The 22,868-nt window shown below is 40.7% G+C and overlaps 1 protein-coding gene across 2 annotated transcripts in view; it reads left to right on the forward strand.

The window, feature by feature from the left end:
* BASP1 (brain abundant, membrane attached signal protein 1) overlaps window positions 1-20,714 on the forward strand; it is a 56,171-nt gene extending 35,457 nt beyond the window's left edge. For both annotated transcript variants that reach the window (XM_010858806.1, XM_010858805.1), the window contains exon 2: window positions 19,108-20,714. In XM_010858806.1, coding sequence (XP_010857108.1) covers window positions 19,117-19,800 — 684 coding nt within the window. In that variant the 5' untranslated portion in view covers window positions 19,108-19,116 and the 3' untranslated portion in view covers window positions 19,801-20,714. The remainder of the gene's footprint in view (window positions 1-19,107) is intronic.
* The last annotated feature ends 2,154 nt before the right edge of the window (window positions 20,715-22,868 follow it).

Genomic DNA, 22,868 nt, shown 5'->3' on the forward strand with positions numbered 1-22,868 from the left:
GTCTGGTATCAGCATGCCTTCCCACCCCGCTTTTTAGTGCTTTTCTGGGTCCTTTCAGCTCCCATCTTGGTCTGTATCTCAGATACTGTGGAAAAAATTTGAAGGACAACGAAAGCCTCATTGGCAAAGATTTTGGTCCCGACTTCTGTATTTTCTGCTCTAACTTTTGCAGAATAAATTGAGCTGAAATGTTTTTGTTGAAATAGTTTAAGCCATACCATTAGCATCCAGCCCACAAGCTAGCATGTGCTGTTACTTTGACCTTTTTCAGAGAAAGAATTTTCGTCTGACCTGGACTTAAAGGATGGGGCTGTCAGAGTTGATTTTGTTTCCCACTGGGCATCCAGCACAGCGCCTGGACGTTAGTGGCATTCTTGAAATATATGCATTGGCAGATTTGAGTACTCAGCAACATCTCATTAAGTTTGTGCGTTATTGCAGCTTCTTTGGGTAAAGATGAAAGATTATAGACCTAAGGGATATAGTGCTAGTTGTTTATATTACAAATGAAATAACCAAGCCCCGGGGAGTAACGTGGCTTATTTAACATAAGCAGTCAGCATTGGTTATGGTGAGATTCAAGCTCAGGCTTAACAGATATTTGTAAAGATTTAGGTTCACAAGGAGTGGTGTCAGTTCTTTTTTGAGGGAGAGCGATTCAGGTGAATTTTTGTGTGGCTTGCATGGCCGCAGAGGGACTCCACTGAGGCATGAAATAGGTGGCCTGTTTTAAGTTCCCCATGTTGGGATGGTATTTAGCACTTGGTCAACAGACTGAGTCTTAGCATGATGCTGGTGTGGCTCAGAACTCAATGCCACATTTCCTAGGCCTTGTCCAACTCCCAAGAAACATGCTTATGGATTCAGACAATTGGATTTTTCTTAGCTTGCTTTTCTAAGTCTATAGGCAAAAATAGAGAAGTGACTGGCTTCTTGCCTGATTTTTTTCCTGAGACCTAGAAAGGATATCTGGTAATTCCTTCCTTTACTTTGTATTTAAATGTATTATTTTATAGCTGTAGGTGAAGAATAAGATATTCCTAAGGAAAAGGTTTATTGATATTATCATTTTACAGCCACTTTATTGAGATATAATTCACATACCGTACATCCACCTGTTTAAAGTGTACACTCAATAGTTTGTGTATTACATTTAAAACTCCATTAAATTATGGAACGGAGAAGGCAATGGCACCCCACTCCAGTACTCTTGCCTGGAAAATCCCATGGACGGAGGCACCTGGTAGGCTTCAGACCATGGGGTCGCTAAGAACTGGACACGACTGGGCGACTTCACCTTCACTTTTCACTTTCATGCATTGGAGAAGGAAATGGCAACCCACTCCAGTGTTCTTGCCTGGAGAAGCCCAAGGATGGCGGAGCCTGGTGGGCTGCCGTCTATGGGGTCACACAGAGTTGGACACGACTGAAGTGACTTAGCAGTAGCAGCAGCAGTAAATTATGGAAAAATACATGTAACATAAAATTTGTCAACTTAACCATTGCTAAGTGTTCAGTTAATTCAGTGGTATTAATTATGTTCACAGTGCTGTGCACCCATCACCACTTCTATTTCTGAAACTTTTTAATCATCTCAAGTAGAAACTCTGTACCCATTAGGTAGAAATTCCCCTTAAGCCTCAGCCCCCCCCAGCCCCTGGTAGCCTCTCATCTGTTTCCCGTCTCTGTGAATTTAACTCCTTTGGGTGCCTCATATAAGTGCAAGCATACAGTGTTTGTCCTTTGATGTCTGGCTAATTTTGTAATGTCATCAAGGTTCATCCATGGGGTAGCATGTGCCCAAACTTCATTCCTTCTTACGGTGTGAACTCCAGACAGGTGAAGTGGGCAAAACAGGGGTACTCTGTATGGCCCTTCACCACAGTTGCTCAATCTAAAGCAGTAAGAGAAAAATCGTCAGGAAAAGACTCTCCCTTCTCCCAAGGCTGCTTTAAAGCACATTTTAAGATCCTTTGTCCCTTCTGATTTTCCCTGTAGCGTTTTCTCATGTATGCTGGGCACACTTGGTCCTTTGGTGTTCCAGTTCGGCATTCATCTTTTCCCAGTGTTACTTAACTCAGGTTTGGCTGCTCACTGCTCGAAAGCCAGTACTAGAGACTGTTGATTGGGAAGGAAAGATTGCTTTATTCAGGAGGCCGGTAACCTGGGGAGAAGGTGGACTCATGTCCAAGAACCAACATCTGTTCTCATCATTTTAAGATTTTACCCATTTAGTAACATTTATTGCTTTTAAAATCTACAGATTATAGAATGGATACTGTGAGCTTCAATATAGAATGTAAACATTAACGGAAGTGATTACTAGTTTGATTATAATTGGATCCATTTTCATTTGCCTGTTTTGAATATAGTAATTTGTATTCACCTCTGTTTTCCTTAATCTTGAAATTCAAGATTACTCCTTATTATTGACACAACTGAGAAATGGTTTTAGGTAAAAGAGTAAACAAAAAAATTACTGAATACCTGCTGTGTGTCTTTAGTTGAACTATGGCCTTTCCTGAAAATTCTCCATTTAAGTGCTATTAATAACCTCCTCTCCCTCTTTTGTCTTTTATGGTTGAGGCTGCGTTTGCTGAGGTTAACGTTCATGCCCAAGTTCACGTAGCTGAATTTGGCCGGCTGACCCCATTGCCCATACACTTCCCCCCACAGAGTGTTGGATCAGGTCTCAAAACTCATTGGCAAGCCATCAAAGTTCCGTTTGAAACTAAAAAAAGGAAAACCTGTTTTCTGAAACGTGAACTCTTAATTACATAAAATGGTTGCTTCTGAAAACGGTATTGTCTCAACAGGGTGGACTGTAAACCTTGAACAACCGTGTAAACATCATGTTATATAAGAAGGGAGTTTACAGAGCCGAATATCCACTGAGCTGTGTTTCCACTCCAGTAATGGGCAGAGTTGCTAGGGTAACAATGGAAGGAGCCTTGCTCTTCTAAGTGGGCTGCTCGCATGTCTAAAATGAGGGGCCTAGGGAGGAGAGTGGTGGGGAGAGGGTGGTGGAGGGGTGGTGTGTGTGTGTGTTACTCTCTCACTTGTGTCCGACTCTTTGCGACCCCATGGACTGGAGACTGCCAGGCTCCTAGGTCTATGGAATTCTCCAAGCAAGCATACTGGAGTGGGTTGCCATTCCCTTAGGGTATCTTCCCAACTTAGGGATCGAACCTGGGTCTCCTGCATCGCAGGCAGATTCTTTACCATCTGAGCCACCAGGGAAGCTGGGAATGATTGAATACTGGGGCGTTTGGGAGAAGGAGAATAAGCCCAGATAATTCTGGTAACAAAGAGAACTCAAAGACAAAATGGCTCGTTCTTTGGGGCTGATACCACCCTGTTCTTTCCACCCTTATTTCTGAGTTAGACCCAGCTAGATGTTCTGCCATGATTGTTTTTAGCTTTGTAATCACCAGAATCACACTGGTTTCATGTTTCAGTTTTTAGAGTTGGCGAAAAATCCCTTAACTGACCCAGTGTCTCTTCAAACTCCATATATCTGTATTTCTCAATAATGACTTTGAGTCACCAGCTTTGGCTCCACCTGCTCAGTGTGTTGAAAAACAGATTCTTGGGACCCACTCTGGACCCCCTAATTAGCCTCTGTAATGAGACCCTGGTTCTACATTTTTAACAGGCTCCTCACTGGTGATTTCTACGTACACAGATTTCACTACTACTGTTTGACACATTATATTGAAATATCAACCAAAAAGAAAATTTGAGTGACTTTGCTTCACATGACATCATGAATAAGGAACAAATTGGTATTGAATTCTAGTTGCTTTAATTAGAATTCTTTCCCATTGATTCATTACTTGAGAAGGTATCTGTTGAGCTTTTGCCATATGCCTGGTCTGGAATAAAAGACAGTCTCTTTTTCAGTAGTTGCATGGTTAGGAAGAAATAGCCCTCAGTTGTGTTTTTAAATCTCACAGCCCCCTGAGACTCAAACCTTTAATGTCTCTTCAGTGCTTCATTAAGTAGCCAAAATGCTCAGTTTTGAAGCAGGCAAAAAGCATGGCAGGGAGTATGAACATGGACAGCTTGGGATAGAGTGTTTGATTGAGAAGTTTTGAGAAACAAACTTGATTTGTATGGAGAGGCCAGATGACAGATGACATTAAATGTTAACACTCTTGCTTAAACTCTATTGCAATAGCCTTTTGAAGATAGATATAGCACATACTATTTGCCTGTGGATTTAATGCATTGTATCTTAATTCAGAATATGTTTACTGAATCCTTATTTGTGCTAAGCACAACACAAAGAAAAAAAGCAGATTCTTTGTTTAAAAATCAAGGATGTGCATATATATATATATGGAATTAAGAAAGATGGTAACAATGACCCTATATGTGAGACAGCAAAAGAGACACAGATGTAAAGAACAGACTTTTGGACTCTGTGGGAGAAGGTGAGGGTGGGATGATTTTAGAGAATAGCATTGAATCATGTATATTATCATATGTGAAATGGATCACCAGTCCAGGTTCAATGCATGAGACAAGATGCTCAGGGCTGGTGCACTGGGATGACCCTGAGGGATGGGATGGGGAGGGAGGAGGGAGGGGGGTTCAGGATGGGGGACACATGTACACCCATGACTGATTCATGTCAATGTATGGCAAAAACCATTACAATATTGTAAAGTAATTAGCCTCCAATTAAAATAAATAAATGAAAAACAAAATAAAAATCAAGGATGCATATAGAGAATTTTGGAATGGTTTTCATCAAAAATGCTCAGGACTGGAAATACTGCATTTGCTGTTGTGCCACTGGAGAAGAAAAAGACACATTAAAATGTCAATATATGGTGACTTTAGGTGTTCACAGAAAGTGCAGGCCTCCCTTTATGATTGGATGTGGAAATTACTGGAATGAAGTTGCAGTTCTTCTCAGTGTAGGCGGCCGCCTCTGTGTCTCCTTGGCCACCAGCCTCTCTTTGTCGGGTGAGCCGCACTGAGCAAGTCTGTTACAGTTCCAGAGCCCATGATGGTCTGTCTAATCCATCTTAGCTCCTGTGAGTTTTTTCCCTGTGCTTTAAAAACTCTGTTTTGAGAGTTCAATATTAGCCGTTGTGATAAGACATGCTAGTTTCCTGGGTCTGTGGAAGAGAGGAATGGTTCAGAAGTGATCTCAGTGGCTTGCATTTCCTGGGCTGATTGTTCTTCCTTTACCAGCTTTATTGACTAAAAGAGCAGGTGATTCATTTAAACTCATATGTTAGAATGCAGTTAAGCGTGGCTTTTGAAAGGACCACCTCACCAGTTAAGTGCAAATAAATAACGATGTGTGTGTACAGCAGACTCTAAAAGCATATTAGACAATTGATGAGAATGAATAATACATGTTCTCTGATAGTGTTTGCTCTGTGTGGTAGGATATTTTAAAAGTGGGATGATAAGAAACCCTCTGCATGAGGTCTGCATTTAGTTATTCCAAGACAAGCTTAACCATCATCTGCCATATTTATAACAGCAGCGTCCATTCAGAGTTTTATGCTCAGAGCTTGTAGAATCAATTAGGAGATATACTTCGAAAAATTGATCTTTACAATATACACATAGTAATCTAAAAGAAAAATGCCTTGTCAATATTAGTGTAGTAGTTTCTGTGTATTCTCATTTTAATTATGTGATGGCTTCTAATGCTTTAGAGTTTCTCATCATGGATGATCCCTGGAACTTGGCCATGTCCCATTTAATGGAATGGACATTTCAGTTTTAATTTAGCCTTATTTCTACTGCTAAGTGAAAGCCCAGTTTATATAACTCAATTTATATGGTTGTATAGATTCATCTTCTGAGCCTATAACTTGAAAACTGAATCCTTGTTCTGGTATCATTATATTTACATTGAATAAATCTGAAGTTAGATTACAGGTTGATGTTGAAATGGGGTTCAGTCTATCTTACTGCTAAAACTTCCAACACAATACAACACAATGTAAAAGGGTTAAGAAATGATGGTATAGATAAATAACCAAAGATAGAGGCTTATCTAAGACTAGATTGCATAATAAGGAAATAATAGGGTAGTAATTAGGTTCTTCAGAGAAGGCGATGGCACCCCACTCCAGTACTCTTGCCTGGAAAATCCCATGGGTGGAGGAGCCTGGTGAGCTTCCGTCTATGGGGTTGCACAGAGTCGGACAGGACTGAAGTGACCTAGCAGCAGCAGCAGCAATTAGGTTCTTAAGAATTAACGTTCCTTGTATACACTGTTGTATTTAAAATGGATAACCAACAAGATTTTACTGTACAGCACAGGGAACTCTACTCAATACTCTGTAATAACCTAAGTGGGAAAATAATTTGGAAAAGAATCTGTTCAGTCGCACAGTCGTGTTCGACTCTTTGCAACCCCATGGACTGCAGCACGCCAGGCTTCCCTGTCCATCACCAACTCCTGGAGCTTACTCAGACTCATGTCCATGAAGTCGATGATGCCATTCAACCATCTCATCCTCTGTCATTGCTTCTCCTCCTGCCTTCAGAGAATAGATACATGGATATGTAAAACTGAATCACTCTGCTTTATACCAGAAACTAACACAACACTGTTGATCAACTGTACTCCAACGTAAACATTAAAAATAAATAAATAAATTTTGGCTTTAGCAAAAAAGAAATTAATTTCATATTTATATTTATATAAAATATGGGTCTAGATATCAACTGTGCATTTGTTATCTAAGAAACTCTTAAACTCCTTTGTAATGCACTAAACCTATTTGCTCTCCTTTTGCACATCAGATTGTTTCACAATAAGGCCTCTCTTGGTTTAGTGGTCACTGTATTCATTCTTTAGCATTTTCAGACATTTTAGTTGATGAAATATCAGTCCTTTTCCTTCCAGTACTTGAGAAATCTCTTAACTGTTACATGAAAGAACTGAGAAGATAAAGTACCATAGGTCAATGGCTATTTCCAAGACACGTGATACCATGTTGACACTAGAGAGACCTTACTGAGTCTTTGGTCTGGAATAATTCTGATTGACTACATGCACTTAAAAGAGAGCTATGCCATGGCCAGTCTGGGAAAACCACTGGATTTGAAATTCACTTAACTTCTCTCCCTCCTCCGTCTGTATAGCAAGGGTTCCTGCTTACCAGGCTTAATCTTGACCGACAGTCTTTCAGAACTGTGCCCTGTCCATTATTTCTCCTTTATCTTTCCACTTTAGTTTCTCTCTTTATTCGTTGTCTCATCCCATCTTCCCATATATATTTTCAGTTCTTCCAAATCCTTATAAGCAAATAAAATCCAATATTGACAAAATTGTAAATTGTTGCCCTGAGATTGCTTTCACTTCACCAAAACCCTTCAGTGTGGTCCTTTGTAGATATCTTTTCTGGCTCATGTCTTTTTTGAGCCTTTTGCAAAGAGGTGAATGTCTTCACTCCTACCTGAGTCACTCCAGGGTCAGTAGTAAACAACTCATCACAAGATCAAATTGCACAATTTCTGTTCTTGGTTTGTTTTTTTAAAAAACTCATTTTGTAGCAGAATCTAACTCCTCCAAGCTGCTTCCTAAAATTCTTTCTTGACTTCTGACACCTTTTTTTTTTTCCCCCCCTTTCTGGAAAAATCTGGTTTTCTGCTTTCTGCCACGTAGGTATAAACATTCTGTTAGGCAACCTTGATAGATTATGTTCCATCACCCTTCCCTCCAGGTAGATGAGTCCTCACCTAGCTCCAAAGTGTAAATAAGTTTTTCGTACACTCTTGACTAGATTCTTCCAGTCAAGAATTTGTTGTTGTTTGTTGTTTAGTCATTAAGTTGTGTCTGACTGTTTGCAATCCTATGGACTGCAGAACGCCAGGCTCCCTGTCCTCCACTGCAGTCCCAGACTTCGCTCAGATTCATGTTCATTGAGTGGATGATGCCATCCAACCATCTCATCTTTTGTGCCGCCTTCTCCTCCTGCTCTCAATCTTTCCCAGCATCAGGGTCTTTTCCAATGAGTTGGCTCTTCGCATCAGATGGCCAAAGTATTGGAACTTCAGCTTCAGCATCAGTCCTTCCAGTGAATATTCAAGGTTGATTTCCTTTAGGATGGACTGGTTTGATCTTCCAGTCCGAGGGACTCTCAAGAGTCTTCTCCAGCACCATAATTTGAAAGCATCCTGTTTGTTTGCTCTAACATAAATGCTTTCCAATTCCCTATTTTCATTTAAAGGTAGCTTAGTCATCTTTCAAGGCAGTTTATCATAGTGATTAAGAGCCCTCACTCCAGAGACAGAGTGTGTGGGTTCACACCACTATTTCCAGAGTATGAGTTGTGTCATATTGGGTAGGTTATTTGACTTAGTTTCCTTGTAATAAAGTGGAATTAGTAATAATTTCTTGTAGGATTGATGAGATTATGGACTAATGGGTTAATATATGTAAAGATTAAATAGTAAGACAGTCCTAGACAGAGTAAGTTCCTGTGTATAAATAGTTTGGATATTTCTACTGTTTTCAGACTCCACCTTGTCTGTCTCCCAACTTCAACTAAAGGTCATCTCTTCTGGGAAAACTAATTTTTTGCTGTCTCATTTTAATTGTTTCTGTATGTCTAACCCTCATGGCTGGATGGCATCACCAACTCGATGGACATGTGTTTGGGTGAACTCTGGGAGTTGGTGATGGACAGGGAGGCCTGGCATGCTGCTATTCATGGGATCGCAAAGAGTTGGACACGACTGAGCTACTGAACTGAACTGAACCCTCATGCTAGACTAGAGTAGACTTTTTGCTCTCATGTGTTCTCTGCTGTGTCACTTAACTTGAAAAAATTTTTCTTTTCCTACTAAGGAGCAAGTCTATTTTTAAATCTAGAATAATTTCTGAAGATTTTAAGTTCTTAAGTCAACTCTGCATGTTGGATTTTTTTTTTATCCGAGCATGTGGGATCTTAGTTTTCTGACCAGGGATTGAACCCACACCCCCTACATTGGAAGCAGGAAGCTTTAACCACTAGACTACCAGGGAAGTCCCTGTGTGTTGAATTTTTGATGAGAGATCCTTAAAGATACTAGAGGGTGCTCTATAGGGCCTGGACTTCATAAAGGAGAGTAGAAATGTCATTTGTGATTAATTTCCCTTTCTACAAGAGAGCTTTCTGACTTTGTAGTTATAACTCATCTCAACCAGCTCTCTAGGAAAATCGGGTTGTAGCAGGGTGAGTGTTTGTGTATCTGTGTGCCTTCCACAGATTTGTACATTTTACAGTACATTTTTACAATGTTGAACACTTTTATCGTGACAGGGAAATAAATTAACTTTGAAAATGTTTCTCTAAAATTTTACTCATATTTAATAGGTTTGCCTTAGAAATTTAGACATGGGTTGACAATTCTTACTGTAGTACCTTCTCCCTGGAGGACATTCCCATCCCTAAATGTTGGTGATGTTACCAAATGGAAGCTTTCACTGAATCAGATAATTCCAACAATGGACATTATCACCAGGCATTCATTTTCTTCTAGAATAAAACTTTCGGCATTTGAAAGGAAAAGGCCAGTCATTTATTAAAAACAGAAATTTTTGGACATTAACAATCATGTTTTAGATTTCTCCCCCTCTACTCTTATTGTAAATGTATTTTGAATTTGTTGTGTTTCTCCATACTTTTAAAATTCTTTCCTTAAGGTTAAAAAAAAAAAAAAACAACCCAAGTTGTTGATCACACCTACCTGAAGCCAATGCAGGTAGGTTTGATCAACAACTTGGATTTTTTCAGCCAGAATCATTATGAAACCAGCATGTCTGGTGATGTTTGTCTGCAGATGCATTTTATGAGTCAGTTCTAACTTTGTATGTTACCTTAAAAAAAACAATAATTGGATTGTCTTGTATTTAAACCTGTTGAGTTTTTGTAGCCCTGAATTTTCAGAATGACACAGTTTAATTTGCTATGACCACATATTTAACTTTGTCAGGAAATCGTGATTGGTTCTCATGATGTGATCAAGACAAATAGTCTTTTTTTGATTCTGTTTCCATCTTATAATCAGCAGAAAATATATCTGCCTCACAGATGGAAACAGAATCAAAAGGAGACACTATTCCTCATCTTGATCACACCATGAAGCAGCAATCAAACCAGAAATAACACTTCAGTCTCTGACACATACTGTTGCATATTCATGTTAGGCTTTGCCATAGACTTGGCGTCATCTTTTTCACTGTAATCTGTTTGATATTATCCCTAAGAACTTTATAGTCTCCTGGTTCTAGATGAAGTGATTAATCCAAATTCATATTTTCAAAGTAGAAACTTGGCAGTGGATGGGACCTTTGTATGATGCAAGCTGTCCTATATAGAAAAATGCCTAGATAATAGTGCAGAGAGAGAGATATAAATAGAAATAGCATTGAAGTCATAATATTGTAAACTTCAGGCCATATGGAGAAATACTCTGTTAATCATTTTCTTGTTTTGTTTTATACACCAGTTAATGTATGCCAGTGATTTTCATTGTCACAGAATTACATCATTGTTCATTGACAAAGTAACAAAAATACAGAATTATACTGAGGAGAAATGGAACTGGGAAATGTCATGAAGTATGTAGTCATTGTAGGAAGACTATAGTACACATAATCCCTGTGGTTTCCAGGTAGTTAATGCCTAGAAACTGTGTCATTATGCAAGGTTGCATTTTCTGAAGAGAGTCAGTGCTATAACTGGGACTTGCATTTTTCATCTGAAGATATGAGAAGCCAACTAATGAATGTAACCAACAAAGTGCTACCTAAATGATGGTGATCATCATTTAGGTGATCATCTGCATATCAGAACATCTAAAATTCAGTACATGGGCTGAGATAAACATTTTACGTTTAATCACCAATACTTTTGCTTTCAGAATGCAGAATGGTTCTTGAGAGTTCTTTGGATGACCCAGCTATCTAGAGTGACCCAGCTATCTAGAATGCCCAATGACCTGCCTCTAAGAACTGAGATTTTAAAGTTGGTGATGACAACCTTATTATTTCTCCAAATTAAACTCCTTTCAATCCAATATTTACCCCATTCTCTCTCACTGAACACAACCAGCTTACTTAGTGCTTTATTTCAGACTAAAGAAAGGAAAGAGTACATAGGAGTCCCAGAAACATCTTATTTTTCTGGAAAACCATAACACTTTCACAATGGCTAGAATATTGATTAGGTTCTATCCTGGTAGGTAGGATTTTGAGTTCCTGTGTCTTAAAACACAGACAGTTGTGATGGAAAGCAAAGGAATTATATGGGCAGAGTGGCTGAGCCGTGTGTTTTCACGGGGTAGCCAGGTTATTTGAGAACCTTAGTCAGTGGAAGGGGCGGAACTGCTTTCTATAGAGACTACTCAGAACCAGGTTGGCTCAGTGACTCCACTCACATAGTCTACCAGCGGCTCCTTTTCTTAGCACTGGGAACAGGGAAACTATTCCAGTGGGCTTCCAGTTCCTACTATCATCCCTTTACTTTTGGTGCAGGATGGAGTCAAGATTTAAATCCTTTACTGCTAGATACTTTATCTTGCCTCTGAAGCTGTCCTCCTCAAGAAGTTTGTAGGATTGAATATTTGGCTTCAGTTTCTATAAGTTAAAGTACGGAGAAAGACTGGACCCAGAGGAAGAGCAGATATTCATACGCAGTAAAGGGAGGTAAAGAGGAGTATTTGCAGTCCCCTGGAGAAGTGGCAAAGAACCCGCTTGCCAGCGCAGAAGACAAAAGAGAATCGGGTTCCCCGTGGGTTGGGAAGATCCCTTGGAGAAGGGAATGGCAACCCACTCCAGTATTCTTGCCTGGAGAATCCCATGGACAGAGGAGCCTGGCAGGCTACAGTCCATGGAGTTGCACAGAGTTGGGACACGACTGAAGCAACTTAGCACGCAGTGAATCTTTGTTCTTACTGTATTAAAGTCACCATGACCTCATGCTGATATTCCCAAAGCAAAGATGTTGGTATTAAAAATCTATGACTGGAACTCTTTCCCAACTTATGATAAACTCCAAACAAAATCCTCTCAAATGTTGCATTCCAAGTAGCTCTGTAACAATGCAGCTGTGTCCTAGTTCTGTGTGGTATAGCTTTCCATTACAATAGATGTAGAAATGAATTACCCCTTGATTTTGGAAACAAGCAACTCATGAGAGATCTCTTAGGTAAAACTATTTTCTAGTCAGTTTCTAAACATGCAAGGGAATCCATGAAAAGATACAGGCCTTTATGAGCAAATGAAAAAAATTTTTTTTTTCTTAGAAGAAATATTCCATTTTCTGGGCTCAATTCAGTTCAAAGCAAAACAAAGCAAAAATGGTCCCTTCCAAAGGAAATGATAATACTGTGAGTGAGTGCTAGGTGGCTTGTTTTTGACATGAGTTGTAAAGAAAATATTTATAATTTTTCCAAAACGACACTTTGTCCTCTGCCTGTCTACTTTTATTTTCCCAAAATGAAAGCTGAGTTTCAGTTTGGTAGGCTATGCTGATGTGCATGCTTAGTTGTTTTAATCGTGTCCGACTCTGTGTGACTATGCACTGCAGCCCACCAGTCTCCTCTGTCCATGGGATTCTCCAGGCAAGAATACTAGAATGGGTTGCCATGCCTTACTCCAAGGGATCTTTCTGACCTGCGTTTCCTACATTGCAGGCATGTTCTCTAAAAACATATTGGGAAAGTCCTGGATGAGTTGATCATAAGAGAATTTGCAAGAATTGTGGTTCATCTAATACAGATGTAATTTTGCCCAGCATGTCCTGGGATTGTGTGTACAAAATAAACACAAACTGAGATAATTTGAATGGCTAAGGACCATCTTCCGTGTTCTCTGACAGCCTTCCTGGAGCAAAAGGATCAAAGAATTTGAAGAGCTTTGTGGAGGTGACTATCTTTGTCTATTAGAGTATCATTATTACCATATAATATTTCAAATTATTTCTTCGCCTGAATGCCTCAAAGAAAATTTTTTTAAGGTTTGCAGTAGTGGTGATATGTAGAATTACATTTTTTTCTCTTCATAGATATATATTAGTATTCAACTTGGTAGTTGACCATTACCTTGTAAACAGGAATTCCATTTACAAGAAAATAAATACTTGTTAGCTCGAAGACTCACCAAAATCCTCCAAATATTTGTGTTGGAGAAACAATTAAAATCTGATTTCAAGGCCATTTATTATTTACTTCATGTATTTATTTCTGAGGCCCAAAAACATGGATGTGATCTCTTTCTGAGTCCTGATGGGAAGTGTAGGCAAAGAACTGGACTCCGGGGCTTCATACCCGCCACTGATCTTCCCTCTGATTCTCATGGCTTCTCTCCTGTTTTCCCCCCTTCCCTTCCAGGTTGCTTTCATCACATAGCAGTGCTAGAATGTCACTTTCTCTCTTCACCAAAAAGCAGTTTTCATTCTTCTGGAGTATTTGTGTATATAGCCAAGTGGGATTAATTAACTAGATAGTTATAAGAATGGAGGAGCAGATAGTCACACGTTTATAAGAATGGAGGAGCAGATAGTCACACGACAGCTGTGAGCCATTTAGAATACTGTAGTACCTGAAAAATATGAAATGATTTGGGACTTTATAAAAGAAAAGTTTCATCTGTGGGAAAAAACAGATAGGTGGTGGCATTTGACTGTTACCTTCCTTCATAAGCATTCTATGTTTAGCTTATTACCCAAGATAAAGTGTAGATCAGTTTTTTTTTTTTTGCCTTTCACATATGTATATAATATGAGTAAAATGAAGAGTTTTAATTGAATTTGGATTCTCTTTTCATCCTGAGAACTGAAAGGGAGTTTTTTTTCTTGTTTCCATGGACCAGGTGATGGAGAATTAGTGGGAAGATAAAATGATGTTTCTTCTATGATCACTCTGAGTATGAGCTCAAATTGGGAGGAAGTAGATTTGGTGACTGATCCATAATTTTTACTTCTGTCTGGGAAATGATTTCTTGGTATAATAGACTGACTGTTTATATTTTTAAAAGATTTCTAACCTCAAGAATCTTAAGTACATTAAATAATCAAATCAAAGAAGTAGACTAATATTAATATTAGCAGTATGGGGGTAATAGGTGACAAGGGCTTCCCAGATGGTGCCAGTGCAGGGGATGCTAGAGATACAGGTTCCAACCCTGGGTCAGGATGATCCCCTGAGGAGGGTATGCCAATCCACTGCAGTATTCTTGCCTGGAGAATCCCATGGACAGTGGAGCCTGGCAGGCTACCGTCCACAGGGTCACAGTCGGATACGCCTAAAGCAACTCAGCATGCACGCACAGGTGGCGACAACAGATAACCACACAGACTTCTTTTCCACATATATCCAGTCAGCAGGAGCATCCTTGGAACACAGATACCAAAAATCTTAATGCCATTTAAAAATATTTTAATCACAGTGCTTCTAATTCCTGATTCTGGATCTTGTGTGTGTGTGGAACCTGTGTCCTACTATTCTCCTACAGTTTACAAGCACATGATTATCTAAGAATTGCAGAATTAAATGATGGGGGAAAGAACTAGCACTTATTGCAGGCTCATGAAATGGCACGTGCAACGTCTGCATGAAGTGATTCCTGTCCAACATCTCAAGATTAAAAACAGTGAAGTTTCTCTCTCTTGATGTTGATCAGCAGTTGTTTTCTAGGCCAGTTTGAAGCCATCAGTCCGTGGTTTTGGCCCTTGTAACATATAATTCTTTTGTAATTTCCAAGGACAACTCCTGAGTTTGCTTTCCTCTGAGATGTTGTAACTAATAAATCAACTTTAGTGTTTGGTTGTCATATCAACATGGAGAGCATAGTTCAGTGCACAGGTCTGAGTTTTCCTGCTGTGTCACTCAATGGCTGGTAAATGTCCCAATGTGGAGAAATGCAGAGGTCGCCTAGCCCTTTCATTATAGCTTGAAAATGAAAGTTGCTCAATTGCGTCCGACTCTTTGTGACCCCATGGGCTATACAGGCCATGAAATTCTGTAGGCCAGAATATTGGAGTGGGTAGCCTTTCTCTTTTCCAGGGGATATTCCCAACCCAGGGATCAAACCCAGGTCTCCCACATTGCAGGTGGATTCTGTACCAGCTGAGCCACAAGGGAAGCCCAAGAATACTGGAGTGGTTAGCCGATCCCTTCTCCAGCAGGTCTTCCCGAACCAGCGTCTCCTGCATTGCAGGTGGATTCTTTCCCAACTGAGCTATCAGGGAAAGATTTGGGTTTAAGTACCTTCCAGGATGGATTACTTGTTGATGGGCTTGTGTGTGTGTTTAACTGTTTTTTGTTGTTGTTTTTTTTTTTTAAATTTAGAAGTTCAAACTTCTGAATTTCTACACCAACTGATTTCTTTCAAAATTATAAGTGATAGAAATAAGAGAAAAAATATATGCCCACCACCCCTTATTTCTTTAGGATTTTGATACAAAGCTCCATTAGCAAATGGGATGATAAAAAGTTACAGGGACAGAGGGTACCAGAAAATCTGAAATTTGTCCTAATCATGTCAACATCTTGGGTTTTGAGTCACCCTAGATCTGCACCAGCCTTGTGACTCAGGATGGGTACCCTTCCTGAGAGGAGAACTTTGCCCGCTTGCTAGTTTCTCGGTAGAGTTCTCTATGACGACCTAGACCATGCCATCCTGCCTCACCTAGTTTTGTAGGACTTGGCCTTTTTCTTTTATGACACTGCTCCATGAACTCAGCCTGTTAGAATTTGGATAGGGATAAAAGGAAGATACTAATGGTATACTTATGATCTCATGGTGCTGTTGAGAAGATTAACATATTTGGGATTAGGGTTGCTCCTGGATCCCTGGAAACAGATAATAGACTTGAAATTAGAATTCTAATTTATCCCTGGTTGTTAGCAAGCTTTTCACCCATATTTTCTTGAGAAATAATCAGACTGTTCTGCTTTTCCAGTGTTCTAGAAAATTCTGTAAGACTCCCTCTGATACCTCACTATAACTAACATAGAAAAATTTGCAAAAAGTAATAGTGTTTATTAACTTTCAAAGACCAGTAGGAATTGAGACATACTTTCTTACTTAGAATTTGATTATGTACGTTCATTTCCTGCCCAGAAACAAAGAATAGGATTGGTCCTAATTGTGTTTCAGAACATCAATTTTAGTAAAGTAGATTTTAGGTTTGTAAACTAACATGACTCTAAGTCTCTAGGGATACCTGTATACAATTTCATGCTGTGTATTTCAGAGAGGACACTTGGTTATGGTCATATGCCCACCACATTTATACTTTGTCTTCTGTACTGTCTTAAGTTGGTTCATGGGTTTCTATTATGGAATTGGGAGAAGATCCTACAGGCAGACCTGTCAGGTTTTCTATTTCTTAGCTGGAGAAGGCAATGGCACCCCACTGCAGTACTCTTGCCTGGAAAATCCCATGGACAGTGGAGCCTGGTGGACTGCAGTCCATAGGGTCACTAAGAGTCAGACACGACTGAGCGACTTCACTTTCTCTTTTCACTTTCACGCATTGGAGAAGGAAATGGCAACCCACTCCAGTGTTCTTGCCTGGAGAATCCCAGGGACAGGGGAGCCTGGTGGGCTGCCGTCTATGGGGTTGCACAAAGTCGGACACGACTGAAGTGACTTAGCAGCAGCAACAGCAGCTCTAACCTATTGTACCAAAATATCTTGAAATATCAGAGTTGACATTTTGACATGCACCATTCATACATGCATACTGGGTAATTTAGAATTCAGTGAAAGAGTTTAAACTATAATTTAAAATACTGCTCCAGTTTATTTTTTCATATTTTCATTTATTGTTTTGTGATTGCTTAGGGGATAAAGGTGCATTTAAAGTTTTTTTGCCATATATGCTTGCATTCACTTCTGAGGGAAAAATAACCAAAAATTAAATTAAATATAGCCTGTCGGACGTCTGAAGTAGGTTATGACCAAAGTCACTCCCCTTTGAAAAAGAAATGTGTATAAGAGAAATTCTTACTTTGATAACATAATAAAGGTCTTCTTTGAGAACAGGAACAGTATTTTCGTCATCTTTTGGTTTATTGCCTTTTTTTTCCCTCCCCAACTATTAAAGTCATTCCGGACAGGAAGTTCACGTACATCATGGTGAGACAGATTTTGACTGAAGAATAGCACTTTTGTATCTAACACCCGGCTCTTAAATAAGATAAATGTAGGTTATCACTGTCCTGAATCATGAGTCCAAGGAATGGAATGAATAAGCAGAAAGTTTTCTATTCTAAATGGAAAATACTTAAAAAAAAAAAAAATCACAGAGTACAATATAATTCTGCCAGGGGTCAGTTCTGACCTGAAACAGAACCAGAGGTGCCCCCTGTGTGTGGGGACACCGTGTACGTTCTCTCCTCTCTGTCTTTTCTTCTGAACTTGTTTGTGGGGAAGAAAGAGAATATTGCCATGTGATTTTTGCCACACTTCATCAAGGAAAAGCAACCAATTTGCCTCTAAAGAGCAACATTTCAGTGGATTCCCATTGATACATGATGCCATAAAAATATATCTGAACTAAATTTATACCTGATTATTGATTTGGATGAATGCTTCAGTACCAGAGGAGAAAGATTCAGGATCAAGTACACTCACAGGTTCTTACACCAGAGTCAGTGTCAGCCTCCAGGGAGTTGGAGACTTACCTTTGAGGGAAAAGGCTGTTAATGACCATTAAATTTGAGTATCTAGTTTGAATTCGCATCAGGAAATTGATCATGAAGGACATTGTTATATTACTATGAAACTATTTCTTTTAAGCCAAAAATACCTTCAAAAGCAATGAATACAAGTCTGACACAATTAACAAACCAAATGTAACCGGTGACACTCTTTTCTGAGCAATAGTTTTCCTTTAATGGGTCCTTCTTAATACTGAGATAGACCAAATCCTCCTTGCCTTTGGTCTTTGAAGATGTGAGTGCATATACGAATAGTGGAGTTTGAAGCTTGAGATTATTTTCTTGAAATTTGAGATCTGTGTGATTTTTTTCCAGCTGTGTCATTTCTCTGGAATGTGTTTTAAAACCATGACACCTTTCACTAGCTCCCCCAGAAATCTAAAACGGCTGTGACTGCCATTTTGTTCCGTCCTTGGGGTCTGAGCTGGACATGAGGAAGCAGATCCACAAATAGTGGCTCCGTTTCTCTTTGCAGTTGACAGTCTTAGTCTTTTAAATCACTGTTGTTTGATTTTAGCTGGGTATGTCCTTGGCTTACTACTGATCAGATACTTTAAATGATTCATTGTTTAAATTTTATTTTATTAACTGTGATGAAATACTTGTAACATATGATTTACTGCGTTTACCATTCTAAGGTGCATGGTTCAGTAGTGTTCTGAACTCTTTACTTTGTAAATAGAGGCCTCTTTCAGTTTTTATATTTGAGAAGCATCTTAGCGCTGCTGTAGCTAATTACCATAGATTGAGTGGCTTGTCGGAGAAGGCAGTGGCACCCCACTCCAGTACTCTTGCCTGGAAAATCCCATGGACGGAGGAGCCTGGTAGGCTGCAGTCCATGGGGTCACTAAGAGTCGGATGTGACTGAGCGACTTCACTTTCACTTTTCACTTTCATGCACTGGAGAAGGAAATGGCAACCCACTCCAGTGTTCTTGCCTGGAGAATCCCAGGGATGGGGGAGCCTGGTGGGCTGCCTTCTATGGGGTCGCACAGAGTCGGACACGACTGAAGCGACTTAGCAGCAGCAGCAGAGTGGCTTGTAAACAATAACAATTGATTTCTCACAGTTCTGCTAGGGTGGGAAGTCCTAGATCAAGATGTGGGCAGATTTGGTATCTGGTGAGGACCTGCTTTGAGATTATAGGGGGCTGGTTCTTGGCTTCGAGGGCACATGGGGAAGGGGGCCAGAGAGGTCTGTGCCGGGGTTGCTTCTATGAGAGTGCTAATCTGTCCATGAGGGCCCCACCCACATGTCCTAATCACCTCTACAAGGTCACCCACCCCACCCCGATTCCTAATACCGTCACCTGGGGGTTTAGAATGTCAACCCATGAATTTGGGGGGACACAGACATTCTGTCTACAGCCTCGAGTAACTCTTTATTGTTTTGTTTTATGTCGTGTTGTTACAGAACTCCAAGATGGGAGGCAAACTGAGCAAGAAGAAGAAGGGGTACAATGTGAATGATGAGAAGGCCAAGGACAAAGACAAGAAGGCTGAAGGGGCTGGGACAGAAGAGGAGGGAACCCCAAAGGAGAATGAGGCCCAGGCTGCTGCCGAGACCCCAGAGGTGAAGGAGGGCAAAGAGGAGAAGCCGGAGAAGGATGCCCAGGACACCACCAAGCCCGAAGACAAGGAAGGCGAGAAAGATGCCGAGGCGGCCAAGGAAGATGCCCCGAAGGCAGAGCCTGAGCCGACGGAGGGGGCCGAGGGCAAGCCAGAGCCCCCCAAAGATGCTGAGCAGGAGCCGGCGGCTGCCTCAGGCCCCTCCACTGGTGGCGACGCCCCCAAAGCTTCGGAGGCTGAGGCAGCAGAGCCTGCGGCCCCCACCAAGGATGACAAGAGCAAGGAGGGAGGGGACGCCACAAAGACTGAGGCTCCCGCCGCTCCTGCCGCGCAGGAGACGAAAAGTGACGGGGCCCCAGCTTCAGACTCAAAACCCAGCAGCACTGAGGCTGCCCCATCCTCCAAGGAGACGCCGGCAGCCACGGAAGCGCCGAGTTCCACGCCCAAGGCTCAGGCCCCCGCAGCCCCCGCAGACGAGGTCAAACCTGCCGAGACCCCGGCAGCTAATTCCGATCAAACCGTAGCAGTGAAAGAGTAACAAAGGACAGCCTATGGAAAGAAAGAAAAAAGAATACAGCTTAACGACGACCTGTCTCTCTTGTCTCTCTATCTCTCTCTCTGTCTCTCTCTCTCCTATACTAACTTGTTTCAAATCGGAAGTAATCATATGTATTGCCCAAGAATAAGGATGTGGTCCCATCAAAGGGAGGGAGGGGGTGGGGAGAATCCAAATAGTATTTTTGTGGGGAAATATCTAATATACCTTCAGTCAACTCTACCAATCAGCCCTGGATTTTCAAGATCAATGTCTGAAAGTGCAGTACATCTTTTGTACCTGAACTGCTGTCACACGCGCTCCTGCCACTAAGATCTGAACATCTTGTCTTTCTGCAAGGGGCGGGGGGTGGGGAGTGAGGCGTTTGATTCTGCCCGCAGGGCTGTGCCAAGGCAATCAGATGTTTATGAAAGCAGTATTTTCTGTGTTTTCTTTTTCATTTACAGCTTTTCTTATTTTGATATTTTTTTAATGTTGTGGATGAATGCCAACTTTCAGACAGCCCACCGTAGCCTGTCCACATGTATCTTGATGCCAATACTCCATTTTTCCTCCCCCGGTCTTTTTGGGAATAACAAACATTCTCTCATCCTACTTAGCCTCCCTAGATTTCTCATGACGAGTTAATGCATGTCCGTGGTTGGGTGCACCTGTAGTTCTGTTTATTGGTCAGTGGAAATGAAAAAAAATAAATAAAAAAAGTCTGCGTTCATTGCAGTTCCAGTTTTCTCTTCCATTCTGTGTCACAGACACCAACACACCACTCATTGGAAAATGGAAAAACATAAAAATTAAAAAAAAAACAAAAACAAAAAAAAATGTACAATGGATGCATTGAAATTATATGTAATTGTATAAATGGTGCAACAGTAATAAAGTTAAACAATTAAAATGAAGTCATGAAGACTACTGGTTTTCTTTTTACCACCATTACCCTTCCCTGCTCCTGGGTCATTGCCTCAGTAGAGAACAGAACAATTATTGGGAGTTTTCTTGGGTATATTTGGATAGAAAAATAAAGCAGGGTCTTCAAGGTTATTTGTTTAAAAAATGAGCTGGATCAGTGTCAGTCTACGGAGATATACTCTTAAAAAAATGAGGATGTGATTAATTAAAAGTCACATTTTGAATGAAATACATTGTAAAACAATAAATGGATTTGAACTTAAAGGCTGGGTAGAAGAGAATCATAAGGTCTTATAGATAGATAACATGCAGGTAAGTGGTGAAACCACTGAAGGTTATTTTATCTGTTTGTAAACATATTCATGGTAGCTGTGGACTGAAAGCAGACACGAAACCGGCCTTTACAGTGACTGGATTCCTGTTCCAGTTTTGCACTGATGACTGAGGGACTGAGGGCTTTTAAGTCACTTCTTTTTTCTTTACAATATTGTATTGGTTTTGCCATACATCAACATGAATCTGCCACGGGTGTACACATGTTCCCCATCCTGAACCCCCTTCCCACCTCCCTCCCCATACTATCCCTCTGGGTCATCCCAGTGCACCAGACCCAAGCTTCCTGTATCCTGCATCGAACCTGGGCTGGTGATTCATTTCTTATACGATATTATAAATGTTTTAATGCCATTCTCCCAAATCATCCTCCCTCTCCCACAGAGTCCAAAAGACTGTTCTATACATCTGTGTCTCTTTTGCTGTCTTGCATACAGGGTTGTCATTACCATCTTTCTAAATTCCATATATATGCGTTAGTATACTGTATTGGTGTTTGTCTTTCTGGCTTCACTCTGTATAATAGGCTCCAGTTTCATCCACCTCATTAGAACTGATTCAAATGTATTCTTTTTAACAGCAGAGTAATACTCCATTGTGTATATGTACCACAGCTTTCTTATCCATTCATCTGCTGATGGACATCTAGGTTGCTTCCATGTCCTGGCTATTATAAACAGTGCTGTGATGAACATTGCAGGCTTCTCTCTTACATGTAAGGGGGTTAAAACAAACCCGTTTCACTTCTGAAATACTAGCTTGTGTATATGCCTGGTGATGGTTTTATGGGGTGGACAGGTATGTCCCAACAGAAGGTATGTCACCTCTGTGACACACCTTGCTTTCTCCCCCAGGACTGGAATGGCGACCCCAGGCTGCTCATATTCCATAGATGGGGAAGGGTTGGGAAATTGGTATCAGCAGTCGCTTTTATGGAGCAGTGAGGCAGGTGCATCTGTCCTTTAACCTAAGAAAAGAAGGAATTGTCTCAAATCTCTTGGTGGTGGTTTAGGTCTTTTGCAGTTGGTTATTAAAAGCCAAATCTCAAATATAAAGCACTTAAAAGTGAAGTGAATCCTGAAAAGTGAAGGTTGCTCAGTCATGTCAGACTCTGACCCCAAGGACTGTTACAGTTCATGGAATTCTCCAGGCCATTTACTGGAGTAAGTAGCCTTTCCCTTCTCCAGGGGATCTAACCAACCCAGGGATCAAACCCAGGTCTCCCGCATGCAGGCAGATTCTTTACCAGCTGAGCCACTAGGGAAGCCCAAGAGTACTGGAGTGGGTAGCCTATCCCTTCTCCAGGGGATCATCCCAACCCAAGAATCCAACCAGGGTCTCCTGCATTGCAGGCAGATTCTTTACCAACTGAGCTATCAGGGAAGCCCCGAAGTTAATCCTAGACAAAGATTTCTCATGATTGAGTCCATGAAATGGCAGGTTTGAGAAGAGTGGGTTGGGTGGTAATAGAGAAATAATAGTAATAGAGTAATAAATAGACCCTGACCTAGGAAATTTTCTTTAGAATTTGTGAAGGGCCAGTATACTGGAATTAATCCCCCAAATTAGTTCATCCTCATCCACTAGTGAACAGTGGATGAGGAGGGACCTTATTCGGTTTTTATGGGTTACATTACACAGGATTAAAAAAGGAGAAGTCCCCTCCAATTATCATCTCAGTAGTCTAGACTGTACCACACTTAAGATGTTGCCAGTGGGTTATACTGGAGAAGAAGAAACGGTGAAACTGGATACTAGGGTTCAATGCGGTTTCTTGTTTCTATAGTGAAATAAATTTGAACTCTTAATGC

Source organism: Bison bison, unplaced genomic scaffold (assembly GCF_000754665.1).
Source record: "Bison bison bison isolate TAMUID 2011002044 unplaced genomic scaffold, Bison_UMD1.0 scf7180017864440, whole genome shotgun sequence".
NCBI lineage: Eukaryota > Metazoa > Chordata > Mammalia > Artiodactyla > Bovidae > Bison > Bison bison.